The following is a 26134-nucleotide window of genomic DNA, read 5'->3' as shown; positions in this document are numbered from 1 at the left end:
CATTATGTTGGTTTTTTTCATTTAAAACAGGTGGTCTAAACTCTTAAGACAAGATTTAAAATTTGAGCATCTTCAACGATCACATAAACTTTTTTTGTGTGTATGAAAAGGCAGAGGCCCAAACAAAACTATGAAGCACAGAAGTTACCTCAAGTCATTGTCGCATTTTCTATTTCTTGAGAATACGTGGAAGTCACTGCTAATTTATAAGGGTTTAATATATTAATTTCTTATTATCATTATTATTTTCAAATTAAGCGAGTCTCTTATTCCATGTTACAAAACACGTGTTCTTTTTGAAGAAACGAGTTAAAAAAGAGAGAAAAATGTTGGATGAGATTTGTTATATTATGATTGTCTCTTCTGCCTATGACAAAGATGCATATGGGAAGCCTAGCTTAGGTCTAGATTAAAAAGAAAAGCATGTTTTATCTTAATTAATTAGTGGGGCATCGTGGAGTTCACATGAGGTTTAACATAGAAAATTGATGAGAATAATCCTAGGGATCGGCTGTTACGAGCTAGACACTGAGATGTATTTGTGTGAGAATATATATTATTGATAAAATAAATATAATTGTTTTTATATACTCTTAATAAACAATAAGAGATTCAAAACGACTACAAGCATCAATTTGAGGATAAAATATAAGATATTATGCTTCCTAAAAAGATCTTCTCTGGGTATTTTATGCACGTATTACCTGTAACTACGTCGTTCTTCTTCTCCTTCTCTCTCTGTTTTTCCTACAGCAAATTTAGAAGGCATATGCTAATGCCAATGTCAACATTTTTTCATGAACATGTTAGGAATGTTGCACATGCCGAGTATGGAGGGTGTGAAGCATGGAGATGACGGTCCAAAAACTATTTAACTAAAGAAGAGAGGCTTATCCTATAATATCGTACAATTAATTTTTTTGCTAAGGATTTTAACAACCAGCATGCTAATCGAATTAAAATCTTGGCGCGGATGCAATCCAGTACCGCTACACAATTTTAAACCTTTTTATTCTAGATTTTTGTTATGTTGATCAAGTTTAGTTACTTGTGTTTGATTGATCAAGTATTCTGACGTTCAAAAACTATCATTCTCTTTTTTGTTTCAATTAAAATTAAATTAACACAAGATAATAACGTGTGTTTGTACAAATTTGATATTCAAAAGACTTTTGTTTAAAGGAATCTCAAACTATTTTTGAGATCTTACTAAATTTTTGGATGAAGTGATTCTCTTAAAATCTCAAATAAAGGGGGATGAAAATGAATGGAATTAAACTGCACAAAACAAGATTAAAAACAAACAAAGGGTGATGATTAAGGGCGTGAAACCGTGTTCTTGTTGCTGACCGAGTGGGGTTAATTGCTAATCCTAATAATAAATGTGAAATCTTGGTTGGTTGGGAAAAGCCCAGGGAAGAATATTGGGTCCTGCTCAAAAAGGACGGCTAATCCTTCAGAGGGACGCCACCGCTGATACGAGTATGTTCTTTCTGGCTTTGGCCCCCTTCATTACCCGATAAATAAATAATAATAATAATAATAATAATTTGAAAACCAAGTAAAGTAAATGCTGTTTACAATAAAAAAAATTTAAATAATTAAGATGTAAATATAATTTACAAATAGACAAAGACATAACTTATTTAATAAAAAAAAACAAAAAACATAATCTTCATTCTAATACTAATCATAAATAAATAAAATATTTCTTCTTTTCTGATTTATACTATATATTTCCTAATATTTAATTTGCCTTCAATATTAATCATTAAAAAAACGCTCTATTTAGTTTAATTGATTTTCCAATTATTTTATGCACGTCAATTATTTTCAATTGTATTTATATAAATGGCTTCTTCATTTATCACACGATGCTCGATCACTTAATAGAAGTCAAATCTAAAATCAACTTAATTGGTATGAACATTTCATTTTTTCCAAAATAACGTTGAAAGTTTGATTTGACTAAATATCAAAAGTAAAGGGACCAATAGTGATTTTTAGCCAATTCTAAGAACATAAATATATACTTTTTTTAAACGGCAACTGGGCGTTATCATTGGTTCTAGCAAGGGCTAACCTAGCTAGGAATCTACGACTATATTACTGCTTCATGTGTTTGTCTGTCCAAGAGAAAATTATTTTTTATTTGCATAAAATATTTACGAGAAGTTCCAAGCCGGTGTCTTTCCTATTTATCGGAAATATCAGAGAGTACAAACACCAAATTTGTTCATAGATTTCAGTTGACAACTGATGATCAATTCTTATATAAAAAACCAAGGCAGATCTATATGAATTTTTAAATTCTAGGTCCTTGCAATCCCATGGATAAATATTACATGTTCTCACTATCAGATTGCATCATAAGATTCTTCTGTAAAAGCATGATTAATCTAATAAGTAAAAACGAGTTTTCACAGTAAAATATTATAAATTACGTAACTTCATGTTGGATTTCAAAGCTTGAAATGATGCCTGCCCGTTGAGCTGTTAGATTACTTCCTTAATGGGGAAAAAAAGTAAGAGAAATTAAAATAATAAATAAAATTAAGAATAGATAATATTGAATTATATATAAGATCTCTTGCAATATACAGAGCCTGAGACCAACTAATATTAATTACTAGTTAATTAGCTTTAAAAATTAGAGAGCCTATTTAATTCATTTTATAATTTACTCCACAAAATGGCTCGCACCTTAAATAGTACAGGTTAGCGTTAAAAAACAAGGAAAAGAAAAACCTGAAGCATCAGCACAATATCGCAGGATAATAGCCTGCAAACAAGAGAAAGTGAAAGAGAACACACACGTGTTCGACACGGAGGAAACTACCCTTGTTCATTGTCTTTGAACAATTAAGTGTCTCCCATGTTCCAGCACCAAAATTAAAGTAATAAGGTGAAAAAAATAGTTTAATTCATTTTCAACTGCATGAAATTTAATTTTTTAGAGAATAATATATATTATATTTTAGAATTAATATTTTAAATTTTTAGATTAAGATTGATTTTTAATATGATACCAAAATTTTAATAACCAAATAATTACAAGTTCAATTATTAAAATTCACATTTTATTTTTGAATTAAAAACAATTAGAAATATAACAAATATCCAGATGGGGCAATATTGTCAATAAAGAAAGTCCAGTGGCGGAGGCTAGAAAATATTTTTAAGAGGGCCAAGATTAGGAAAAATTTTATGGAAAGGAAATTAAAATTAAAATTTTACTAGTGTTGATTTTATAATTTTAAATTATTCAAGTAGCGCAGGAAAACAAATCCAGCAGCCGAGCCCTCGCCGGTCTTTCCTAGCTTCCATCCCTGAGAAGATCCTTTAAAAAAACAAACAATTTGGCCCCAAAAACATGTGTCTTTACATTGATAATTAACCTGTGGAAAAAACTAATAAATGACTACCCTGCCGATTTGGTCCGTATCATAATTATGATTAATCGTGGAAAATCGTGCTTCTTTAATAATATAGATCGACCCTACCTTCGCTTAAAATGATACACAATGACATCACAGGATGTGAAAACTTACACACAGTTCACAAATATTCTTCATGTCGGGACCATGGATCAAAGTAACCCATCACAAAATTTAAGTTGGTTCTGATACATTTGCCTTACGTTAATAGATAATTAATTACTGAAAAAATTGTACTTGATTAGTCTTGCATCAGCACTCAATTTAGGGATAATTGTAATATAGCGACACCATAGCTGCTCTCTCCAGTTTCTTTATGTGTTAATTTGCACTGATATAAAGCAAAAAAATAAAAAAAAAAAGAGACTTGTGATGAGCAGCTATATAGCTTAATTAGGCTGCTATTTAGCCGAGGCTAATGAAGCATTAATCTGGCTTAATATATATGATTAAGACAGCATGGAAAGAGACACAAGTGTTGCTTTCTTAATTTAATCTTGAAAGAAATAGATCCAAAATGTCAAATGTTGATCCATGAGTATAATTTTGGGATATATAGCTTTCCAATGTCACCCCCACCACGAATATAAGACGCGCACCAGACTGCGATTTTTTAAAAAAGTTGATGGGGAGAGGCCCTTCTTGACAGCATTTTTATAGTACGAAATATAAATCGAAAAAAACAAAAGAATCGACATAAAGAAAAACCCTTAAATTACCTACCTACTGTTCGTTAATTCCTTTGATTGATAAGATTATATTTTTTATATGAAAAATCCCTTTGATTTATATAAGGATATAATATGAAAAAATCAAGATTGTTCCAAGTATTTTAAATAAAAAGTTTCAGAATTAATCAACCATTAAATCTTTTTAAAAAATAAATTATATTCTTGTGCTAAAAACATTTTAGCACTTCAAACCCTGATTTTTATTTATTTTTAGTTTTCTTGAACTTAATTTTTATAATCCATGCAACCCCTTTTGTGTAGGCTCTTGCTTTCTTGAAAAATTAGTAATAAGAATCTATAACATTCTTTTCCCATTTTTTTTAACCTGTATTTCTCTAAATTCCTAGTTTAAAATATCTAAATAAATTAAAAGACTGAAATAACCGAATGAATAAATAAACTCTAAAGATCAGTAATTAGTTTAATTAACGTGATTGATCCATCACTCATGAAAACAGAGTAACAATTTATATGCCGAAAAATTACGTACCAAACATGAATATAATTAAGGTGGATATATACGACCCCAATGTTTTTTTCTCAAAAAAAAACCTGTATTTATTTATTTATTCATTTATTAATAAGCATGATATTTCCCGGTCAGTGTTCGATCGGAATCTGAATGATAGATTGCTATTCCTGTAGGGTTTTGTTTGCTCTCTTTTCAAAAGCATGATGATAAATGTAAAGAATGAAGAAGTGAACAGCATGCGTATATTAATGTTCGGACAACCAATGAAATGTGTGAAAGGTTTGTAAGCTTTAATTTAATGTAGGATCGATGTCGTGGTGAATGTCAATTCTGATAAAGAATGTTTTAGCATAAACAATTACTATATATATTTATATTTAATGCAATATTCGTTTATATATGTTGGGACAAATAAGTACATATATCGACCTTTATTTCTTATCTTATGATATTAATTTTTGAGACGGAAGCAAATAAATTGTAATCAATCACATAGAATCGGCTATAACAGCAGCAACCGGTGTTGAGTGGAGCTCGCAATTATTCATATAGTATATAGTAGTTTTTAATTTCCCCTGCGTGATGCTACAGTTCCATTTTAAAAACCTATTTTTATTTATTTTTATGGTTATTAAAATAAATGTTTTTAAAAACTCAAACGATTAAAATTCTAGCTTGAGTCAAAATTATATGTCATGATTATTGTTTTTTATTAATAACATGGTTATTTGAATTGAAATTTAAAGCACAATCATAAAAATTCAAATGTATGTATGTATGCTAAATTTATTTTTATAATTAAATATTTATTATCTTGTTATAATAAGAGTATCATTTATTTATTTCTTAAATTTAAAATTTAAAATGACTTATTTAAAAATTTAATAAAATTGCAACTGTCATACTTTATTAAAAACATTGAAGATATTATTTGTGACTCTACAACTTATGATATTTTTTTCGATTATGTTTTTTTTTCAATATTTTATTTATAATATGCTACTTTGAAAAGAAAAGAAAAACTCCTTTTGTAGAGTATAATGTTTTTATTTATAAAATGTGCCTGTGTGTATTTATGATGGTGGGCGAGTGGCGTTGGCTTAGGAAGGGAAAACGAGGCAGAAGTGCTTGTGGACGTGTAGATGAACTATTGGTTGTGATAACGCAACCAAGTCATCAACATAGGGGCCCACAAAAAAAGAAGATTACTGGAGGTCAAAGAGAGATATTGACCATGATAGTGAAAAACAACTGTGTCAGTCACTCTCATCAGTTTGTCTTGAACGGCGCCGTCTCATTCAACTTTCCAAAGCAATCAAACCAATCCAAAAATGCTGTCTCCATCAGCCTTTGTGTGTCCTTCCACGCCACCCACGCTAAAAAGTGACCGTCTGATTCATCTTTCCTTTTTGTTTTGGCAATTTTCACGACCTCCCTGCTCTTATCTTGCTTGAGTGATTTTTTTTATTTGAGACACACTCCACAATTAAACATTTCTTTAACATGATCTCGTATTTACAATCAAGCTTAACTTTACGTCCTCACAAAGTATCTTTATTTTTGTAGTTAAAAAGTGTTTTTGATATTTTTTATTTTATTTTAAATTTTTTATATATATAATTTTAAATTGTTTTGATGTACTCGTATAAAAAATAAATTTTAAAAAAATAAAAATATATATTATTTGATGTATTTTTAAGCCAAAAAAATATTTTGAAAGGTAACCATTACTACTGTCTCAATCTTATAAAGTTAATTACTATTAACAGCTATACAAATTTTATTCTGAGTGCATTTAAAAATTAATCTAGAATAGAGGCATTAAAGAAGGAGGAGGAGGATGAGGCGAGTTTTCATCAGGACTATGAGGCCAATAAGAAGGAGCACATGTATCACCTATTTGTGATTTCATCTCTATTACCAATAGGCAGAGTTCAATCGTCTCAGCACTAAGTCGTGCATCATTAGCAGTAAGATTGGTTGTCCGAGCTTGTACTTATTGGTCTAAAATCACTTCACACTCTGGAGTTTGAGTGCTCAGAACTGATTACGAGTATCTAACGGTTGATACATTTCAAGTCATCTGCAAGTCCTCGATCGTATTGTTAATGTTAAAGAGACTGTACACCGGATTTTTATCGAGTCCACTGGACGATTCTTCCTCCAATCACAAATCTAGATCGAGATCCAAATAGGTTGAAAGGTCATCCCCTTATCTCTCATTCAACTAAGTATTATATGTATTCTAAAAAAAACCCAGTAGATTCAAAAAAATAATAATTTAAGAAAACAAATAGTTGAAAACCAACATACTACAAAGTGATGAGTTAAGCTATCGACGAGTTGTTGCATTCCTTTTTTACGGTCATCACTCCGCACATGTGTTTATACAAAAAACTCCATTGGGTTTAGCTCTCATCAAAGAACCGTAGCCTGTGAAAGAAAACTATTGTTAGTTAAATATATTTATAGAAAACAACAGATAGAAAAAATGGATGTAATAAAAGATAAATCTTACCATTCGTTTCACATACGAAACAAACAGAACACGTCGGTTCCGGTTCTCCACACTGGACTATGATTGTTGCACGAAACGCTCGGACATTATGTGCCGAATATATTTTGCCCGTACAGCCTCTGAGATGTACGGCGGTCTGAAATCCTTCCAAACCGCCATGTCATTCTAGCCTAGAAACTCTCTTTCTTTCACGTATTTTTTTGCTTTTTTTTGCGCCTCATACCAAAAATCTCACGACTTATATGATACAAATAAATTATCTGTTAGTAAAATTGAATAAAAGGATTACAACAATTTATCTTCATTTCAACCTTACCTAGGTAGTTACAGGGTGTTTCTCCAAAACTTTCATTACAATAACGTTGTCAACTCTATTACATTCATATTTTTCCTTGCATTTAAAATTTGTAAAAGAAAATTTTCAATAAAATTTCATTAATATAAATATAAATTAACCTGCTAGTAATCTTGTTTGTAAAAGTGACAAGTCATCGTATTTTTAGACTTTTTGTAATTCATTCTTTTTCTATTGTAAATTTTTTGGTATACACCGATGAGATATTTATGTCGATCTTTATCAATGGATACGAGGGAATAAACTATCAATGAAATTACAAGCGAATAAAAAAAAATTGAAGTTGGATGAATTATTTTTCTAGGATTAGATATTATTTTGAGGTTAGTTTTCATGTATTCCGGCTTACATCATCATTTTAATCCTATGAAAAATAGTCTGCCCAATCAACTACTGAATATATAGTTTTTTTTTTTTTTTAAGAATATGACACGATCCATCAATGCCCTGCCTGTCAGCTGCATTAACATTTCGTCAAATATTTTATCCCAAAAACTCCTTTCAACAATCACAAATAATCTGCCCAGTCAACTACTGAATATATAGGGTTTTTTTAAGAAAAAAAAAAGCAGAAAAATTCTAGTAAATTTTGAATAGTTTTTTAACCAACGTAAACGGTACAGTTTGACGGTGTAAAAGGTTGCAATCAGAGTCCCAATCAAGGCTTCTTATATATTTGATGTTTTCTCTCCTTGTGAAAATTGTTTAACAAGATTCTAAATCTTCTAAACAATAAATAATTAAAGTTAAAAAAGAATAGGATACTTAATATAGTTCTCTTTAATTAAAAAATAATTTGATCTGGAACATGTAGCTAGGGCTTACGTGGTTGGCTGGCTAGCTAATGGCCTCAAGGGTGACCCCAAAAGTTGTAGCCGAGGTATATAATGTTTTCTAGCTAGAGCACATCTTAAGATTCCCATAATACAGCTCCAAATGACAACATCAAACCCTTGGCTCTCATGCTTAAAATAGAAAGAAAAACCCCATTCACCGAACACCCACAACCATCCTCATTATTTAAACACTCTTCTTGTAATAAATTTTTAGAAAAAAAAAATGCATTATATTATGCAGGTTCCTCGGGCTATGGCATGTGTATGGAATTTGGGGTCCATTTTGTAGTTATCTTATTTTCAGTCGACTATTATTATTATTATTATTATTATTATTATTATAGAAAAGTGGGATTTTTGAAATTGGATGTTACATCATAATATTTTAGCCAGATAATCCTTCCCCTGGAAGTTCCTTTTTCAAGTGCAAAATATACTTTACAAATTGATCATCAAGTGGCTAAACTAATACTTGATTAATTGATGTTACTATACTTGAATTTAATTAAGGAATATTAATCACTTCCTCCGTTTATGATCATCAAGTGGCTAAATACTTGTGCTCAAGTACACCTTGAACACGCATCATCGACATTCATGACCTACGTAAAAGATTCATGCACTTTGAAATCCATCAAGGGTGGGGAAAAGAGATAACAAAAGGAACAAAAAGAAAAGGCAGAAGACCAAACTGAGGAACATTGTCTTCTTTGTGTGAGCAAAGCGGAGCATGCCACACTCTGTGTTAGCTGCCTGGAAATCCCATATAATTCCTTAAGAAAAAACTGGTTAGTAAAATATTGTTATTATATATATATATAAAAAGAAGCAAAACTACAAAAGTAAACAAAGCAATGTATTTTCTTAATTAAGAAGAGAAAGTGGTGGTAGAGAATAGGATTAAAATAAGCTAACGTGAAGCACCTGAAAGGAGAAAAAAGAAGCATCAATCCCTTTTTAAAATCCCGGGTCCACTGTCTCTCTGAGATTTATTTCATGCAATTACACCCATGGAATAAAAAATAATAATCACGAGTGTCCATATCACTCAAAAAGAATTAGCCAGAGAAATTGAAAGCTGTGCATGTACAGTTGATCACACCCTTGTTTATTTAATTGGTAATTAATTAATTATTTAGACAATTTACACTTAATTAAACAAAATGATCCAGAAAATAGAATCTGGATGAAGAATATGACCATTTGGCTATGGTGCTAGAGCTGGAATAATGTTTTTGAAGAAGCAGATGAGCTGTCTCCAATCAATGGACTCCAAGGAGTGGGAACAGTGCACGTCTTCTTCTTCCTCTTCTTCTTCTCTCAAGGCTCCAGCTTTCTTTCTTTTTGCAAATTAAATTTCCATGGGATGGTGACCCAGGTTGAAAATGACTCTTTGTTTTGATGCCTTCACGGGGCCCCACATCACATGCCTTCACCAATCCCTGCAACAATGGGGTATAGAAAAATGGGATCCACTATATATAAAAATAAAAAATAAAAAATAATTTAGGAGACCAACCCTTTTTGGATAGCTACTAGCTGGTCTGGCACCGTTTCCATTACTCAAATTGTTGGAAGCAAAAGCAATGGACTCCCTTCTGTTTCCCACGAGATGCACAGTCCTGCACCATCAAACATCCATGTCATTGCCCATATCAAACTGGAAAAATGTTAGCAGTCTTAAGGTCTCAGAGCTCGTGAAACTCAGTAATGTGCCTGTCAGGTCCAATTTCATAGCTACTGAAGTGAAAACTGAACCCCTTTACATGAATTCAGTCCACTGTTTGCGTATCGCTGGATTAAGTCGAATTGGATTGTCAAATGCAATCCAATCCATTTTGACTTGGCAATTGCTTTATCATGAACGAGACTTACGGGGCGTAGGTGATCAGCCTTGTTGACAAATGTATGTATATTTGTGCTTAGGCCTGCTGTGGAGATCTTTGAGGCGTGGCTAGAGGGGTGCATTGCTCTGTTCTAACGGGAAAAAACCATATCGAACCATCATATTTTGATTCCTTAAAGCTTAATTCTCTGTCAATTCGTGCAAATAGTCTCAATGCAAGTGTCTTGGGATTTCAAGAACACCTCCTTGCTTGAAAACAAACTCAAGTTCTCCTTGCAAAATATAGAACCGAAAGCTTTAGAATAGATTGGGAACGTGAAAAAATCATGAGAAAAGGAAAATAGTAGGGAGTATAGGGTTGTTGATAATAGTAAATATTGCTTTGATAGCTTTGATCTCTTACGTACTAAACAACCCTCTTCATCCCATTTTCACATAGGACTTTTAGGATAAAAAATTATACAGAATTAATTCTATTTAATACTAGAATTAACTCCCTCTAATTTGTTTTAAATCCTTAAATACTTGCTACAAAAACAAAATAAAATCTGATAGTTTTGCTTTGAAAACCAAATGTTTTCTTTAAAAAAAAAATTTGTTTAAGTAGTTAATTAATTCTATTTAATATTGAGTTTAAATTTTAATTAATAATTATTTAAAATTAATTTCTCATTCACTGACAAATGAATGTAGACATGTTAATTAAATTACTTATATTAAAAAACATTTTTCAGCAAATTCCTATTTCTAAATGTAATTAAGTCAACCCTGCATTTAACTTGGTATAAAGAAAATATCCATTAACCATGCATAATAATTAACCATTTTCCCAACATTATCTACCGTGATAGTAAATTCACCCTGCGGTAAAAACTGATCAATTCAGTGTCTTTGCATGAACGAGCTCGAGAGCAAAGCATATCCATTGAATGTATGCGACTGGCCATGGCCTGATCACTCATATCCTTTAAAGGGCCTATCACCGTACACGTGGACATAAATAGATTCAGAGAGTACACACGCACAATCACAAAAGGCAAGGTCAGATTGATTATATATAGTTTATTATAGCAGAAGAGGGAAGGGAGGAAGAAGATGCAGTGCATGTGCAACCTCTGTGCATGATATCAGAGTACTGAAGCTTTTAGGCTTGTCGCCAAAAACCGTACGCACAGGAGAAGAGAAGAAAACGAGGCAAAATTTAAAGGGAAAAGACGATTTGCTTTTTACACAAGTGATTGGAGACGTGGGAACCAGCTCCATTCACTGTCAATGCCAATGGCTGTGGGAGGTCTTCTTGTCTCTCTCTTTTGTTTGTGGTGACCTAAAAAACGAATTGGAAGCACAATTTTCCATAAAATTTTAATTTATTTCATGCTAATTATTATATTTATCAAGAGTTGTTTGGTAAATATTCTGTGGCTGCGCCGAAAGAGTGATGATCGTGATGACAGTTAATGATATTGAGTACATGGTTATAAAATTATGTCATCCCCTAATGGGTTAATTAATGATACTTACAGGTTTTTAAATTTTATATTTTTAATTTGTTTTATAATAAATATCTTGATAAAATATGAATTTAGAATTCCACATGGTGTAAGTTTTTTAGGATTTTACTGTGTTTAGAATATTTGTTTAGATTTGTTTTGTTTTTATATATGTTTTCAATTTCACTTCCTATAATTTTTTTATTATTTAGAATTTGATTCTTATTCTTTTAATTTATATTTATTTTATTTAAAATTATTTTTTATTTTTTTCATTAAATTGCATCCTTCTTGAATTCTTTCTATCAAATTTTATTCTCATTCTTTTTATTGTTTTTACAAGTTTTTTAATTAACATTTTTCTCCTGATTTCATTCTTCAAAATTAAATTGGTTAGGAATTATGCTTCGTGATTGAATCTTGGAAAAAAATTTTGTTGTCTTATTTTTTATCATCTTTTCAAAACTTTTATTTTGTTATTTTTTTTAGTTTAATTCTTTCTTTTTTTTTATTTGATTTTATTAAGTTAGCTCTCAACAATTTTTTTCTATTTCACCCCATATTTTTTTAATCTACAAAAAAATCTATCATATTGCGAATAATTTTTAATTTCACCCCTTATGATTTTTTAATCTTTCAACTTTGGTCCTAATTCTCTTAATTGTAATTTTTTTTGCAATAATTGTTTTTTAGATTTCATCCTCATTGAGTTTTTTCCTTTTCTCCTGACAGATTTTAGCTCTATTTTTTTTCTTTTATAATTTTTTTTATTAATAGTTTTTTTAATGATTTTATCTTTTAAAATTAAATTAGATAATATTTAATCTTTTTAATTGAACTCGAGTTTATAATTTAAGAAATTACAAATTTTTTATATTAAACTTGTTTAAAAAATTCAACAAGGTTTGCTTGGTTCCCCTCTCTCTTTTTATGTTGATGTTTTCTCTGTCTTATTTTTGAAGTTTGTCTCTTGTTTTTTTTTAATTAGATTAGAGGTAGATTGTTTGATAATTTAAATAACTTCGGGTATAATTTAACCAATGACTTTAACCTATCAGTTTTTTTACTTTAAAAAAATAAAATTGTTTTGCCCGGTGCAACAGGCAGGCAAGAAATCTACTTTAATTATACACATGAGTTCACATGAAGAGTACACTGATGAGGGGTTTGCTTGTCATTTCAACAGTTCCATTGTCAGGGCGGAGCTGTGTTGATTGGTGTTTGGTTGGTAGCATGACACGTACAAGTTTGAATTTTTCTTTTTACATTTTGTTATTTAAAAAAAATGTGATTGGAGTAAATTTTTAAATTGTTTTTCATTTAAAAATATATTAAAATAATATTTTTTTTATTTTTTAAAAATGATTTTTGATATTAATGTATTAAAATAATTTAAAAATATTAAAATATATATTAATTTAAAATAAAAAAAATATTTTTAAAATACGAAAATAAATATAATCTGTCTCCATCCCCGCAGGGAGGGTCGATACAAGCTTGTATGATAGCATCGTGTGTCCGCATAACTTGTCGAACAAGCATGTCTAGGCATTAACGGGTGGGTCTAGATAGATTCTATGGCGCTATGTGTCCAGTAATTGACAGAGACGGTCAACTACGGAAGCTAGCTTTTCCGATCAATGGTTTTATGAAGGGATCTTCTTTTCCTTGATCTGCTCACTCATGAGACGAATACAAGATTAATGGCCGGTTAGTCGGAAATTTTCGGATTTTTTCTTAGAAAATGACAAAGTTTGGTAAAACTTTTGGAAGAATAACACAAAAAAATATGACCGTACCGCTAAAACAAACCGGATCATATCTTTCCGGGATCACGGTGGTGGGTTGACTGTAATATTAAGAACGATATTAATTTTCATTTTGATTTTGATTTTTTTATCTGACAGAGTTCTTTTTTTTATGCTAATGTCCCTGTCTTGAAAGAATTCACATGCCATCAGTAGCTTTGCCAAGATAAGGAAAGATCGACTGCTTGCTGCTCATGAAGACGTTCAACCTATATTTAATTATTTATATTCAAGTCGTCCCTTATCTTTCTGATTTCTTTTTATTGAAAAAAAAAATTATCATTGCCCAGGATTGTCAGGGAGCGAGACAGAGAAAAGAAGCATTACCCTGCATTCTACCAAAGCCTTTTCACAAGAATTGTGGTAGGAAGGGAGATCTTTCAATTGTGTTTCAAGTCATGCTTCCCTTTTTAAAAAAAAAAATTGAAAATATATTCCATTTACAGATACAGAGATGCTCCTCACAAAATGCGTGGTGAAAAACTAATTAATTATTATTGATGGAAATTTTGATTTATAACGATTGTTGTATATTCGTGATAATTTGAAAAGTTGCGTCTGCTTATTTTTAGAGTTCAAATTTTATTGAATATTATTTTTTTACAAAATTTCTTTGATGTCGAACATTAAAATGACTAAAATAAATTATAAATTGATAAAAAATTAAACTAAAAAAATATTTAGTTGACATGATTTTATAAAAATTTAAAATTTTTTATCTTATATTAAAATAAATACAAGATTTTCTTGTAGTTTATATATAAAAAATTAAAAAGTTGTTAATTAACCTAAAGCTAAGTGGCTTTAGGCTCAAGCAACATGCACAAGCTCGCTCGGTATAAGCTTGTGCTCTAGTTGTATGATTTTTTTTTCCAATCTATTTTAAATTTAGATTTGTTATAAAAAAATTATTTTAATATATTTTTAAAAAATCTATTTTAATATATATATATATATATATATAAACACCAATTATTATTTAAAAAGTAAAGCTAGTACAACTCTTTTTTAACAAAATAAAAGAGGGGACATGACTATATAGTCACAATTAACGAAAAGAGGTAATAATAATAATAATAATAATACGAGGCCAAAATTAATTGATACTCGCCTGGCCTTATTACAAAAAATCTCTTGTCCGTGCATGGGTTTTTTTTATCTGTTCCTTCCATGGTGTCCACTCTACTTTTTCTCTATTATTTTTTTCTTAAATATGGCAAGTGACCAGTCGCTGACTGGTTTGTTTTCTAGTCACCACGGGACAAAGTTTCTGAAACAAAATACTTTAATTTTTAGTTTGTTTTTACTTAAAAACCCTTCAAAATACAATACAAATGTTGAAAAATTATTTATCAACTCCAAAACACCCTTGAAAAATAAAAACCAATCGATTCATAAATAATCAAACAGATCTGATCTACTTTCAACAATAAATAAAATAAGTAAAAAATAAAAGGACTGAAATGGAGGGAAAATAAAATTAGATGGACTGAAAACCAATTCTTCCATGCATTGGAGATTGGCCATGCAATTTCCTTGTGTTTAGCAATTTTATCCTTTCACTTTTAATTTTTTTCCCTTCACAATTTCAGACTATACCTCATTGAATTAGATCACAAAAGAATTTAATTAAAAAGAGATAGAGATTTTAAATATGTTAGCAACTGCGCTTATCTTGTGAATTGGGAGGGGGAGGAGGAGGAGGAGGAGGAGGAGGAGGGGCGGTGCTCTTTTCACAGACTTCAACAAAAAAGTGTGATCGATAAAAGTGGAGACCAAAAAGCTGCGGCGCCCTTTAGACACGTATGCTTCGGCATCCAATCATGCTTCCCTTCTTTTCAGGTACTCTTTTAAATCTTCTTTTGTCTTTTAGTTTTCGGATTTCTGAGCTTTAGGAATTTTATTTTATCTTTTTACTCTTCTGATTTCTAACTGCTTGTACTTGTCTTTGGTATCAATAATCAATATAACTCAAATAAATCACATGCTCAAGAATATTTGTTTTATTTTTATTTTTTATTTTATTTTGAATAGAAAACATTTTATAAAAAATTTAAAAATATATTATTTTTTTTTAATTTTATTAAAATTGATCTTCAATCTTTTTATCGATATATATTTTATTTTGAATTTTTTTTTAATTTTATCAATTAAAATTTAATTTAATTTTATTTTTATATCAGTTTTGATCTATATTTTTATAAAAGTTCTCTTTCCCCTCTCTCTCAATCCAATTTATAAAGTTTAAAATATATCAACACTTTAGGTATGGGAGAACAATTACAAATGCTGGCAATGATTAATTAGGAAAAAAACTTACACCATGACTTTTCATTTTTTTCCCCGGTATACTCTAATTTCATTGATCTGGTCCCCACACTTACATTATGCTCCTGAATTGATCCTTCTATTGGGCTCTTGTGACCAATTTCTTGACTCGTATTAATTTAACCACCGTTGGATGGATGGATGGTGTGTAGCTGTCACAGAATTGAGTAACACGACCAATTTAATTTAATAGGAAAATATATCAGGGAGGACCAGCTCAATTAAGAAAGTACAGGGTCTAGTTAAAAAGGTTAAAAAATAGGAGGACCAATCATGACTTATCCAATTTTGAAATGAAAATTCCATAGCAATTAATTTTATCCTAGGTAAAAGAAAGGGTCGCTGTTGTTTTCATCCTTTTCACTGGTAAATGAGTTCTAGCTTTGTCAGAGCTTTTTGAAAAAGATCACAGTGGTAAAAAATTATTTGGTAAAATTTATTTATAAAAATAGCATATTTATTTTGAGACGCGTTAGTCTCACCCATGCAACAACAAGATGCATAGGTCGCCCCTGTGTGAACCACATGACGCGCCGGTCGCGCCTTTGCGGCTATAAGACACGCAGGTGCGACCCGTGCGTCCTCAACATTGCCGTACCAATTATATTTTTTCATCATTTCAAGTCTGACCATTAACTTATTTATATTTTTATAAATAATTTTTCAGTTGTACTATTTTACCGAATATTTTTAAAAAACTCAGCCTTTTCATGGAGGAACTCTTGGTTTGTACAATCTTGCCTGTGCATAACAATGGCCACAAATAAAATTTTCGATTCTCTCTCTATATATATATATATATATATATATATATATATATATTAAGTAATACTCTAAAAAGCGTGGGAAAATTACTGTAGCTTTCCCACGCCTTTTACTAATATATTAATATATTATATTATTATAATTATATTATATAACTGTTTTTTTTTTAATTTTTTTATTTGATTTAGTTTGTTAATGTTAAATTTTTTTTATTTAGTTATCAGATTTTCATGATACGGATCCCGAGTTTGATGGGTTAACCTGATTTGACGCGTTAATCTGGATTTTTTTTAATTATTTTTTTCATTTAGTTTAGTTTGTTAAAGTTAATTTTCTTTCTATTTAATTATCAGACTTTCATGACATGTATCCTGGGCTTGACGGGTTAACCCGGTTTGATGGGTTAACCCGGTTTGATGGGTAAACCCTTCATTTTTTTTCTATTTAGTTATCAAACTTTCATGACGCGAATCCTAAATTTTATGGGATAACCTGGTTTAAAGGGTTAACCCAATTAATTTAATTTTTTTTTCTTTTTCTTCATTAATTTTTTTCTTCCTGTTGGTTTTTTTTCTTTGGTTTTTTTAATTAATCTATTTAATTATCACACTTTTATGACACGACTTTATAGTCAGACTCACATCTAATATTCTTGGGTCTGGTGTTGCAGTCAGACTCACTTAAACTTGGGTCATGCAAGTTTAATGTTATTATTAATATTATAAATATTACTCTTAGATCAGGCGTTGCAGCCAAACCTAAAATTCTTGGGTATATATTTACAGAAAAACCCAAGATTTTTAAATCTTTATTTTTTTATATATTTTTTATGTTAAAAAAAATGACCCGCGGCATCGCGCGGGTCATGTAACTAGTATATATATATATATATATATATATTGACAAATCCATAATTATTGAACTCTATAGGGTTGACTAGCCAGGAAGCCTGGGTAAAAAATCAGGGATCAACTAGTTTTCATTGTTTTTTTTAAAATAAAATCATTTTAAATTTTTTTAAAAATCAATATTTTTTTATCAGATCCATTATGTTGCATGTTATTTCTAGATTTTCACTAAATCATATCAAATTAACTTTTAAATGATTTTTTTTAATCCCAAGTTAACCCAAATTTAATAACAATAAATAAATCAAATGGATCATGCTAAATACATCTTGGTAACCATCATATTACATTGCTAATTTTATAGTAGTTTTCATTGATAATCTCCTCCACGAAGCAAATAAAAGGGCAAGACTTGAGAGTACAAATATTGTCCCTTTTATATTCTAAAAATCGAAGCAGTAAAAAAATTACTAAAAATCCAATAGGCGTCGACTTTTTACAATGCACATGCAACTGTTTACTCTCTTATATTTTACCGTGACTACTATTTTGTATTTTGTTTTTTTTTTTTTTAAATTTAATCCTTAAATTTTATTTTATATGTGATTGCATCCTTTTTGAGTTAAATTGAAGGATAATTAGATCAATATTAAAATATAGGAGACCAAAGTAGAAAAAACATAAAAAATGACTGATAGTTTGAAAGTTCACACGAAAAGTCTAATTTAGTCATCAAACTTTATATATTATACATGTTCAATCCCTCATAGTTTTTTTTATTAAATTTTGATAAAAAATATCTTTTTTGTTATTTTTTAGTTCTTAGTTTGAGAGAAAAAAAAGAGAGGTCACCGGATTTCGACACTATAAAAAAAAAGTGTTGACATTACTTTTGATCTCCAAAACGGTCGAAACGATCGATATTTGTGTCAAAACAGTTTCATTTTATGAGGAGAGTTTATATAAGGTGCTTCCCCCCCCTTCAAAGTGCCTAAAAACAAACCTGAGTCTGCGATGATTTTTTGATTTTGGATTGATTTTGATTTTTGAAATAGTTTTTTGAGACTATGAATAGGTTTACTAAGGTTCATATGGTGTTTTTCTATGTGTTTTGGATTAAAAAACACTTTCCTAGGTGCTTTTCTAGATGTTTTGAGACCGGGTTGGAAAATGAATTTTTAGGTCAAAAAAACCTTCAACTCTAATTTTTTGTCCACCATAGCTACCAGAATTTGGGTAAAATTGGAAGACATGTCGAATGATATTTGTTTTTTTTAAAGCGGACGACATGTCTACCCTAATCACAATAAAAAAATAAAGGTCCAAGTGCGCGGGTCCTAACAAAATAGGTCATGTTGGATGACCTGACTTTTAGGCCCCAGCCATACTTGGCTTTTTATTTTTTATTTTCTATTTTTTTTTGATTTTTTTAAATTAATGATTTTATTGTAAATGTTTTTTTTTCAAAATTATTTCTTTATTTATATTCAAATTAAACCACTCCTCTTTTATCTTGTTTATACCACCTCTTTTAAATGACAATTATTTTTTAATTATTTTGTATGTATTTAAATTTTTTAATAGATTTCTCTTATTTATCTATAATTTCTTTTTAATCTTTTGTATAAATGAAGTTTTTTTTTGAAAATAAAAATATTTATTTTCATATAATATTTTTAATATGTATAACTTTGTATAATATTTTTTTTTATTTTATTCAATTGATTTAATGTGCGTGTCTATTTCAATTATCACTTGAATGAATATAAAATTATTTTAATAAATAAATTTAGCAAACACAACTGGGTAAGCGTTCTATTTTGCTAGATTCAAAATAGGTCATGTTGGAATCTATTTTAATATTTTTAAAGAAAAAGAATAAAAAAAAAACAAATAAGTTTTATGATAAAAAAAAACGAAAACCCAAATCATAAGAAAAAAACTTCATAATGTTTTAAACATAAAACTGCTACTGGAACAGCTTTTACTAATAGTTTCTCAACAATTAGAAATCCTTATCAAAGTCAAACAAACCCTCCATGAAGTCAATGAAAAAAAATAAAAATGAAAAGCTAACTAACCTAAGAAATCTTGAATGGTTCAAAATTTTGTAAGAATCCACGCCTTTTCTCCATAATGAAGAGTGAGACACTGTTTAGCGGCCTGGTTGAACATAATTTTATAAATTATTAAAATTATTTATTTCAAATTATCTTTCTGTGTTTTTAAAACTTTTTAAAATATTAATATTAAAAATAAATTTATAAAATATGTTAATTTAATCCATGTCAAAACAAAAATTATCTCAAAAGCATATTCTAAACACCACTTTAGTTAATTTCAGCGATGTAAGTATGGGGGCTAGCCAAGCCTAGATTTTCCGAAGGTTAAAGCATGCATGGTGGAAACAATGGCGGCTATACAACTATTCAAATCTCTGGCCATTTGTGTGTTTTAATATACAAAAAAATAAAAACTTAGATCTTAGTGGTCATGGTCGTAAAATGGAGGTAATTAAGATTTGCTTTACATTTTACTAATTATGATTTTACCAATTAAAAGAAGAGAAAAAGAGCGTAGACAAAAGTAAAAGTAGAAGCTATGATTATTCGCCATGGATTCCAAGATTTCCCTTTCCCTTTTCATTTTTTTTTTTTATTTTTCTTACAGTAAGAGAGACTCCCAATTACGACCTAATCATTCCTCGCACGGCTTAAGTGACAAATTATACAATTTAGGCGTCACCTGACTCACCTTTCACCTAAGCCCACGTTGGAGACTCTCTCTCTCTGCCTTCCTTTTCTAGGTCCCCTTTTTTTTTTTTTTTGGCATTCTAGCCCCTATCCCGTCCTTCTTTCCCTCTCTCATATTCTTCTTGGACCAGTGGCTGTCAAGTTTCACTCTTTTAGCACCATGGAGACCCAAATAAGCTTTTAAATTACATAGATATTCATTCCACTTCGATTTTACAAAATCCTTGGAGCTTAGCCAACTCTCTCTCTCTCTCTCTCTCTCTCTCTCTTAAGGTACCACCCACTATTTTACCGCTTCCTTATTTTCAGTAATTGTTCCTCCTTGTTTCCTAGTTCCATTGATCAGAACTGTACCAAGGAAGACTCGGAGGTTGCTCATCAGAGAAGAAATTGCAAGCCTCCTCGCTGCTAAAGAAATTGTGCTCTTCCAGCTTGACAAGCTGGGTTTGATATGATTTGGAGAACTGAAAGCAATTCATTGATGATGGTGAAGAAGATGAGGCGGAGCAGTTGAATCTGAGTGATGAAGATGGTGGCGGGGACATCATTAGCTGGCTTTGGAGAATCCCAGATGAGGAAATGGCTGGGTTAGGGCTGTTATCTTCATTCAAGATTGCACTTGAGTCACTGTCTGATGACCCATCTTTGAAGTCTGGGAAAAGAGAGGCTCCTAGTCCAATATTAATACTGCTGTGATTGTTGAAGGTTTCATAATTCAGCTCTTTTGTTTCCGATGCAGCAACAGAATCAAGGAGTGCCGGTGTATCTTCTTCAGGCATCTTGTCTTCTGACTCGGCCAAAAGTATCTCTTCTTTCACAGAAACATTGCTCTCCGCGTTCTCTTCGTTCAGCTTTGCTTTCAGTTCCCTTATCTGCAACATGAAAAAAAAATATATTAAAAAAAGATCAACCAAGAATTCTTAAGAGTTTTTAAAAACTAGCCGTATGCAGCTTTCGTTTCAGAATTAGCGAAGAAAAATGACTCCTTTGGACATCACACTAACGAAAACTTCACAAAGATTCAGTTCATTGTCGTCCTGATTCATAGAAAATAAATAAAGACGACAAAATTTGAAATATATACCTCTTTGAGCAGAGCTTCATTGTCATGTTGGAGGGCATCAAAACTGTGCTTAAGAGAATCATAATCGGCTTTAAGAGCGCCATAATCTCTCTCCAATTGCTTGGTTTTCCACCGGGCACGGCGGTTTTGGAACCAAACAGCGACTTGTCTTGGTTGCAAGCCAAGTTCTTGGGCTAACTTAACTTTTCTCTCAGGTTCAAGTTTGTTTTCGACCTCAAAGTTTTTCTCCAAGGCCTTCACTTGATCTCCACTTAATCGCCTTTTCTTCTCGGTAACGTGGCCTCCGGCTTCTTCCACGCAACCCTCTTCATCTAAGCCATCCAACATGGACTGGAATTCCCTACTATAAACATGGGTGTGGTTCCTTGGACTGTGTTCCTCTATAAAATAACCAAAAGAAGAGTAAAGATAAATTAGTGGATACGAATATGAATAATAACTTTATACTTGAAAGAATAAAGTGAAAAGTAGTGTCCGAAGCATGACAATTCCTAAAAAGAAAAACAAAACTTGTTCATTTGGATTCAAAGGTTATTGCAAAACTTTGAAAGGTGAGTAGTTACTATCACGAAAGATGGAAAAGAAAGTTAATAAAAAGCATGGCACCATTTGGGCATGTCTGAGCTAATTAGCTAGTATAGCATTAAGAAGATGAGAATTAAGTTGATAGGGTCCTCGCAAGAACCTGCAGATGGGCAGATGGACATCAAAGCACCAAGGGAATCAGAGCTGCCAAGTGATCTCTTCATGACTGACGATGATTGTGGTGGCGGTACTGAAACAAAAAGAAAACAACTTTCTCTAAAGGAAACAGATCTATCTTTGTTTAAGATCAAGGGAGTCAGTCCTTCTTGTTCTTCTCAAGTCTTCGTAGTTTCAAGATCTCTCTCTCTCTCTCTCTCTCTTTTGGGTTGGGGAGGGCGCTCAAGAGGAGACGGTTAGTGCACTTAAAAAAGTACAAAGATTTATTTGTTTTCACCTGTAAGAATTTTCATGTATATAGCTAGACCAACTTGTACAGTCTTGCTGTATACAACGGTACCCCTCCTGCCCTCTACTGTCTCTCCCATCTTTCTCCAATTTCAACACGACTACTTCCTCTTCTCCCTCTGTACCCATCCAAAGAAACAACCAACAGAAGAAGAGAGAAAAAAAGAACGAAACTCAACCCCCCCACAAGCGAAAGTTACCAATCAAGAAACCTCTCTTTTCTTTCTTTCTTTCTTTCATTACATCATGTTACCCAATCAAGTTAACAAGTAAGATTCTAAACATTGAATTCTCTATACAATAGTCTAAGAAAAGACAGAGAGAGGGGGAGAGGGAGGGAGGGAGTGAGGGAGGGAGGAGGAAACCAGTTCACAACCTAGCAGGCCTCTCCCAAAATTTGTGTCTATAAATAAACCAACTTGGGTTTGATATAGGGTTAGAATCTGACTTTGGGTTAGGTGCAACAGTTAATTTCAGCCAAATGAAATGAACCCAAATTTCAGTCTAAATGAAATTCTTGGTTTACCGGCTATAGTCGGTTTTTGACCGTTTTAATAGTGTTAGCTATTTTTATTTTTACTTTTTAAAAACATATTTAAAAAAATTTAAATTTTTTTATTTTTTTACTTAAAATTAATATTTTTTTATTATTTTTAAATTATTTTGATTCACTAATTTAAAAATAAAAAAATATTATTTTAATATATTTATAAATAAAAAATATTTTAAAAAATAATCATAATCATACTGCTATTAGATATTTTTTGTTGGTTAGAGTATATTTATATTGCATTAAAAAAAGTATTTAAAATATTTTAATTTAAATTGATTTAATGTATGATATTAAAAAAAATTAAAATAAAAAATAATATTCTTAATATATTTTTTTAAAAATAAACTTCTTGAAAAATAACGACTCCCTCATCCCTTAACAGTGACTCAGCGAGGGAGAGAGAGATATGAACGTTGAAGCTATATATAAGTTGAAACCCGCTTTACGGCTCGGCTTGGAGCTGATGGAGATCTAGTTTTGCATCAGCGTATCTTACCTTAGACTACGGCGTGGTCGGTGCGATTAATCATCTTTTTTAAAAAAACATTTGCAGGAAGGATTTACCAGAGTTACATTTATTTATTAGCGTATTAAGGTGATATCTACGGATCAAAAAAATGGGTATATCTTACGAAATATAAATTTTGATTTCAAGATAAATTAAAAACTGCCTATCTTAAATTACTTATAAGAAAAATTAAAGAAATTCAAGTTAAAAAACATATTTTATAAATATTTATTCAAAGTTATTTTTTTAATAATAGATATATATCATAGATAGCACGAAATAAGAATTTTAAATTTTAAATAAATATTTAAGTTTTTTATCCAATGCAGAAGGAATTCCTCCTACCTGATATATGATAGTTTCCTCTATCATTCATGTGTGTTGAGCAATATTTATTGTTTTATAAATTTATTAAAAACCAAATCACGTGTCCATAGTAAAAAAATACAATTATAATTACAAAATAAACTAAAAAAATAAATGATATTTTACTACAACGTAGTTACCGTACATTGCAATAGTAAAATTATATTTTGATCCTTTAATTTCTTATGCTTTACACTATTTAGTCTTTATAGATTTAAATATTTATATTTTTGTATTGAATTTTGTTTTTATTATTTTTTTATTTTTTGATTGTTGAGAGATAAAGTAGTTAAAAAGACGGAGAAGAATTTTTTTTATACTAATCTCATTCTAGCAAAAAAAATTGTCAATTGTTGTGTCAATATATAACTTTGTTTTGAAAAGGGATATTCAATGGAGATGGTTTGAATCTCTAATTATGTCATTAGAAAATAGATATGTGCTCAATTCTTTTTTTTTTAAAAAAATTTAATTATGATTATAAAGTGTTTTAATTTAAAGTGGTAAATGAGAGTTGAAGATTAGGGTTTTTGGATTCAAATACCCCATAATCCAAGTCTAGGCCTATGAATGACAAACTTTTCATGGCCCTCCATTTTTTTTAAAAGTAATTTTTTAAAATAAAAATCTTTTTAAATAAATAGTTACAACAATGTTTCAACAATATTCAATTTGAAGAAGATTAGATATTTTTATGGTTATATTTTCAATTTTTTTAATAAGTGTATATGAAATCAATATGCATTTTTTTAAAAAATTTCACATGAATATTCAATGAGAATATTTTTTTAATATCATTTTTTAATATTATTTTCTGGAACCAATTATTCTTTTATTTTTTTATATAATAACACAAAAATAACTGAGACATTATTATTTTTATTTTTTTTGTTAAAAATTGATTCACGGACCATGATAAGTATTTATATAAAAAACATAATTCTGATATTTTTTTATCTAATTAAAAATATATAAATAGATAACAAAAAGAGATTTTTGGATAAAAAAATATTTTTTAAAATTTAAATAATTTAAACCATTATTTTAATTGCTTTTAATTTTTATTAAAAAAAATTCGTTATATAACCCTGGTTTTTTTGAAATAAAAAAGAAATGCATAAATAAAAGGAGAGAATTTCAATTGAAGAAATGTATCTTTTACTTCAATATTTAAATCAGTGAAATGTTTTTGAATATTTTATTATAAAATCAAATAAAAATTGGTTTTGAAAATAATTCAAATAACATTACGCAGGAAAAAAAACAGGGTTAAATTACGAAAACTAATAAGAGCTGCTGTGATTTCGTGGAGGCAATTGCCCCTTCACTTGCATTGAACTCCGCCCAACTTTCAACTATGAACTTTACTCTTACTCCTGCGTGGTATTTCACATTCATCTACTTAAATTAAGCATTTACGATTTTTTTTTAAAATAATTTTCTGTTAACTTATTTTTCTGTAAGTAGTTCGAGTTTTACAACACAGAGTAACGTCTCTAAGATCTGTGGAAGGATCCATGCTGTCATTGTAGAATTTTTTAGCTGGCAAGAAAAGGATAATATAAAATACCACCATAACAGCAATAATATTAATAACTCAACACTTTTGATTTATACGAAGAAATTGTTTTTAGACTGGGTTGAATGTTTTTTCCTTATAAAACTAATCTGAAAAATGAAGAAAAAAAAACCCTTTCGTTTTTCATGACACGATTTTATCCAATGACTTTCCATTAAGAAATGAACAAAAAAAGAAAGATATTTTCATAGTAGTTCTCTACTGTTCTTGATCATATTCTCCTGGAAATTTCTCTTCTGCATGTCTCTGTCCAAGATATCATAGTATCTAGGTAAGATAGATTCTACGAACCAAGTAACAGTTCTTTCTTTGTGTTTATAACTTGCTCTCCAGCTCAATAAAATCTGAGCTCAGCCCTTTGAAGTTTCACACACCATTAAACCTTGAATATCATAAAATTTGCTACCGTCTTCTTCGCTGCAATCATAGAACATTCAAATTTCTTTGAATGGAAATAAATTTAGGTTTGCCACAAAGTTTCTTATCAGATTCTCAGGAGACCAATTTGGGATTTTGTATATTCACGGCTAAACACCTACTTGATTGTTAATGTTTTCATCCGTTGCATTACATGGACCTCCTATAATTCATTATACCAATTCTCATATATGTCAAGCATATAAACAAGCAATTGATCTTTTAGTGCTGATCAAATAAATCCAAAATTGTCAAATGGCCATTAGAATCATCGACGGTCTTCATCAATGGACATATCGATGATCACTTTTTTCTGTCACTCGATAATTAGGTTGCTAGCTAACAATGCTTTTACTACCTTCGGTTGCATGCATGGCCAAATCATGGAGAGCACGAACGGTGGGCAACTTTTGAATAATGCATGTATCTAATCCATATGAAGGACAAGCA

The 26134-nt window shown here is 30.2% G+C and overlaps 1 protein-coding gene across 1 annotated transcript; it reads right to left on the bottom strand.

Moving 5' to 3' along the window:
* Positions 1-20017: 20017 nt before the first annotated feature.
* Positions 20018-22658, bottom strand: LOC133672854 (homeobox-leucine zipper protein ATHB-6-like). Its single transcript, XM_062093398.1, has 3 exons — positions 21957-22658; positions 21272-21651; positions 20018-21059 (listed from the first exon to the last, which is right to left on the bottom strand). Exons 1-3 carry the CDS (start codon positions 22018-22020, stop codon positions 20517-20519), a joined length of 987 nt encoding a protein of 328 aa, XP_061949382.1. The 5' UTR covers positions 22021-22658; the 3' UTR covers positions 20018-20516.
* Positions 22659-26134: the final 3476 nt, after the last annotated feature.

This window comes from Populus nigra, chromosome 14 (genome assembly GCF_951802175.1).
Source record: "Populus nigra chromosome 14, ddPopNigr1.1, whole genome shotgun sequence".
Classification (NCBI taxonomy): domain Eukaryota; kingdom Viridiplantae; phylum Streptophyta; class Magnoliopsida; order Malpighiales; family Salicaceae; genus Populus; species Populus nigra.
Note: the sequence above shows the minus strand (reverse complement) of the source record. Positions and strands in the feature narration are given on the sequence as shown.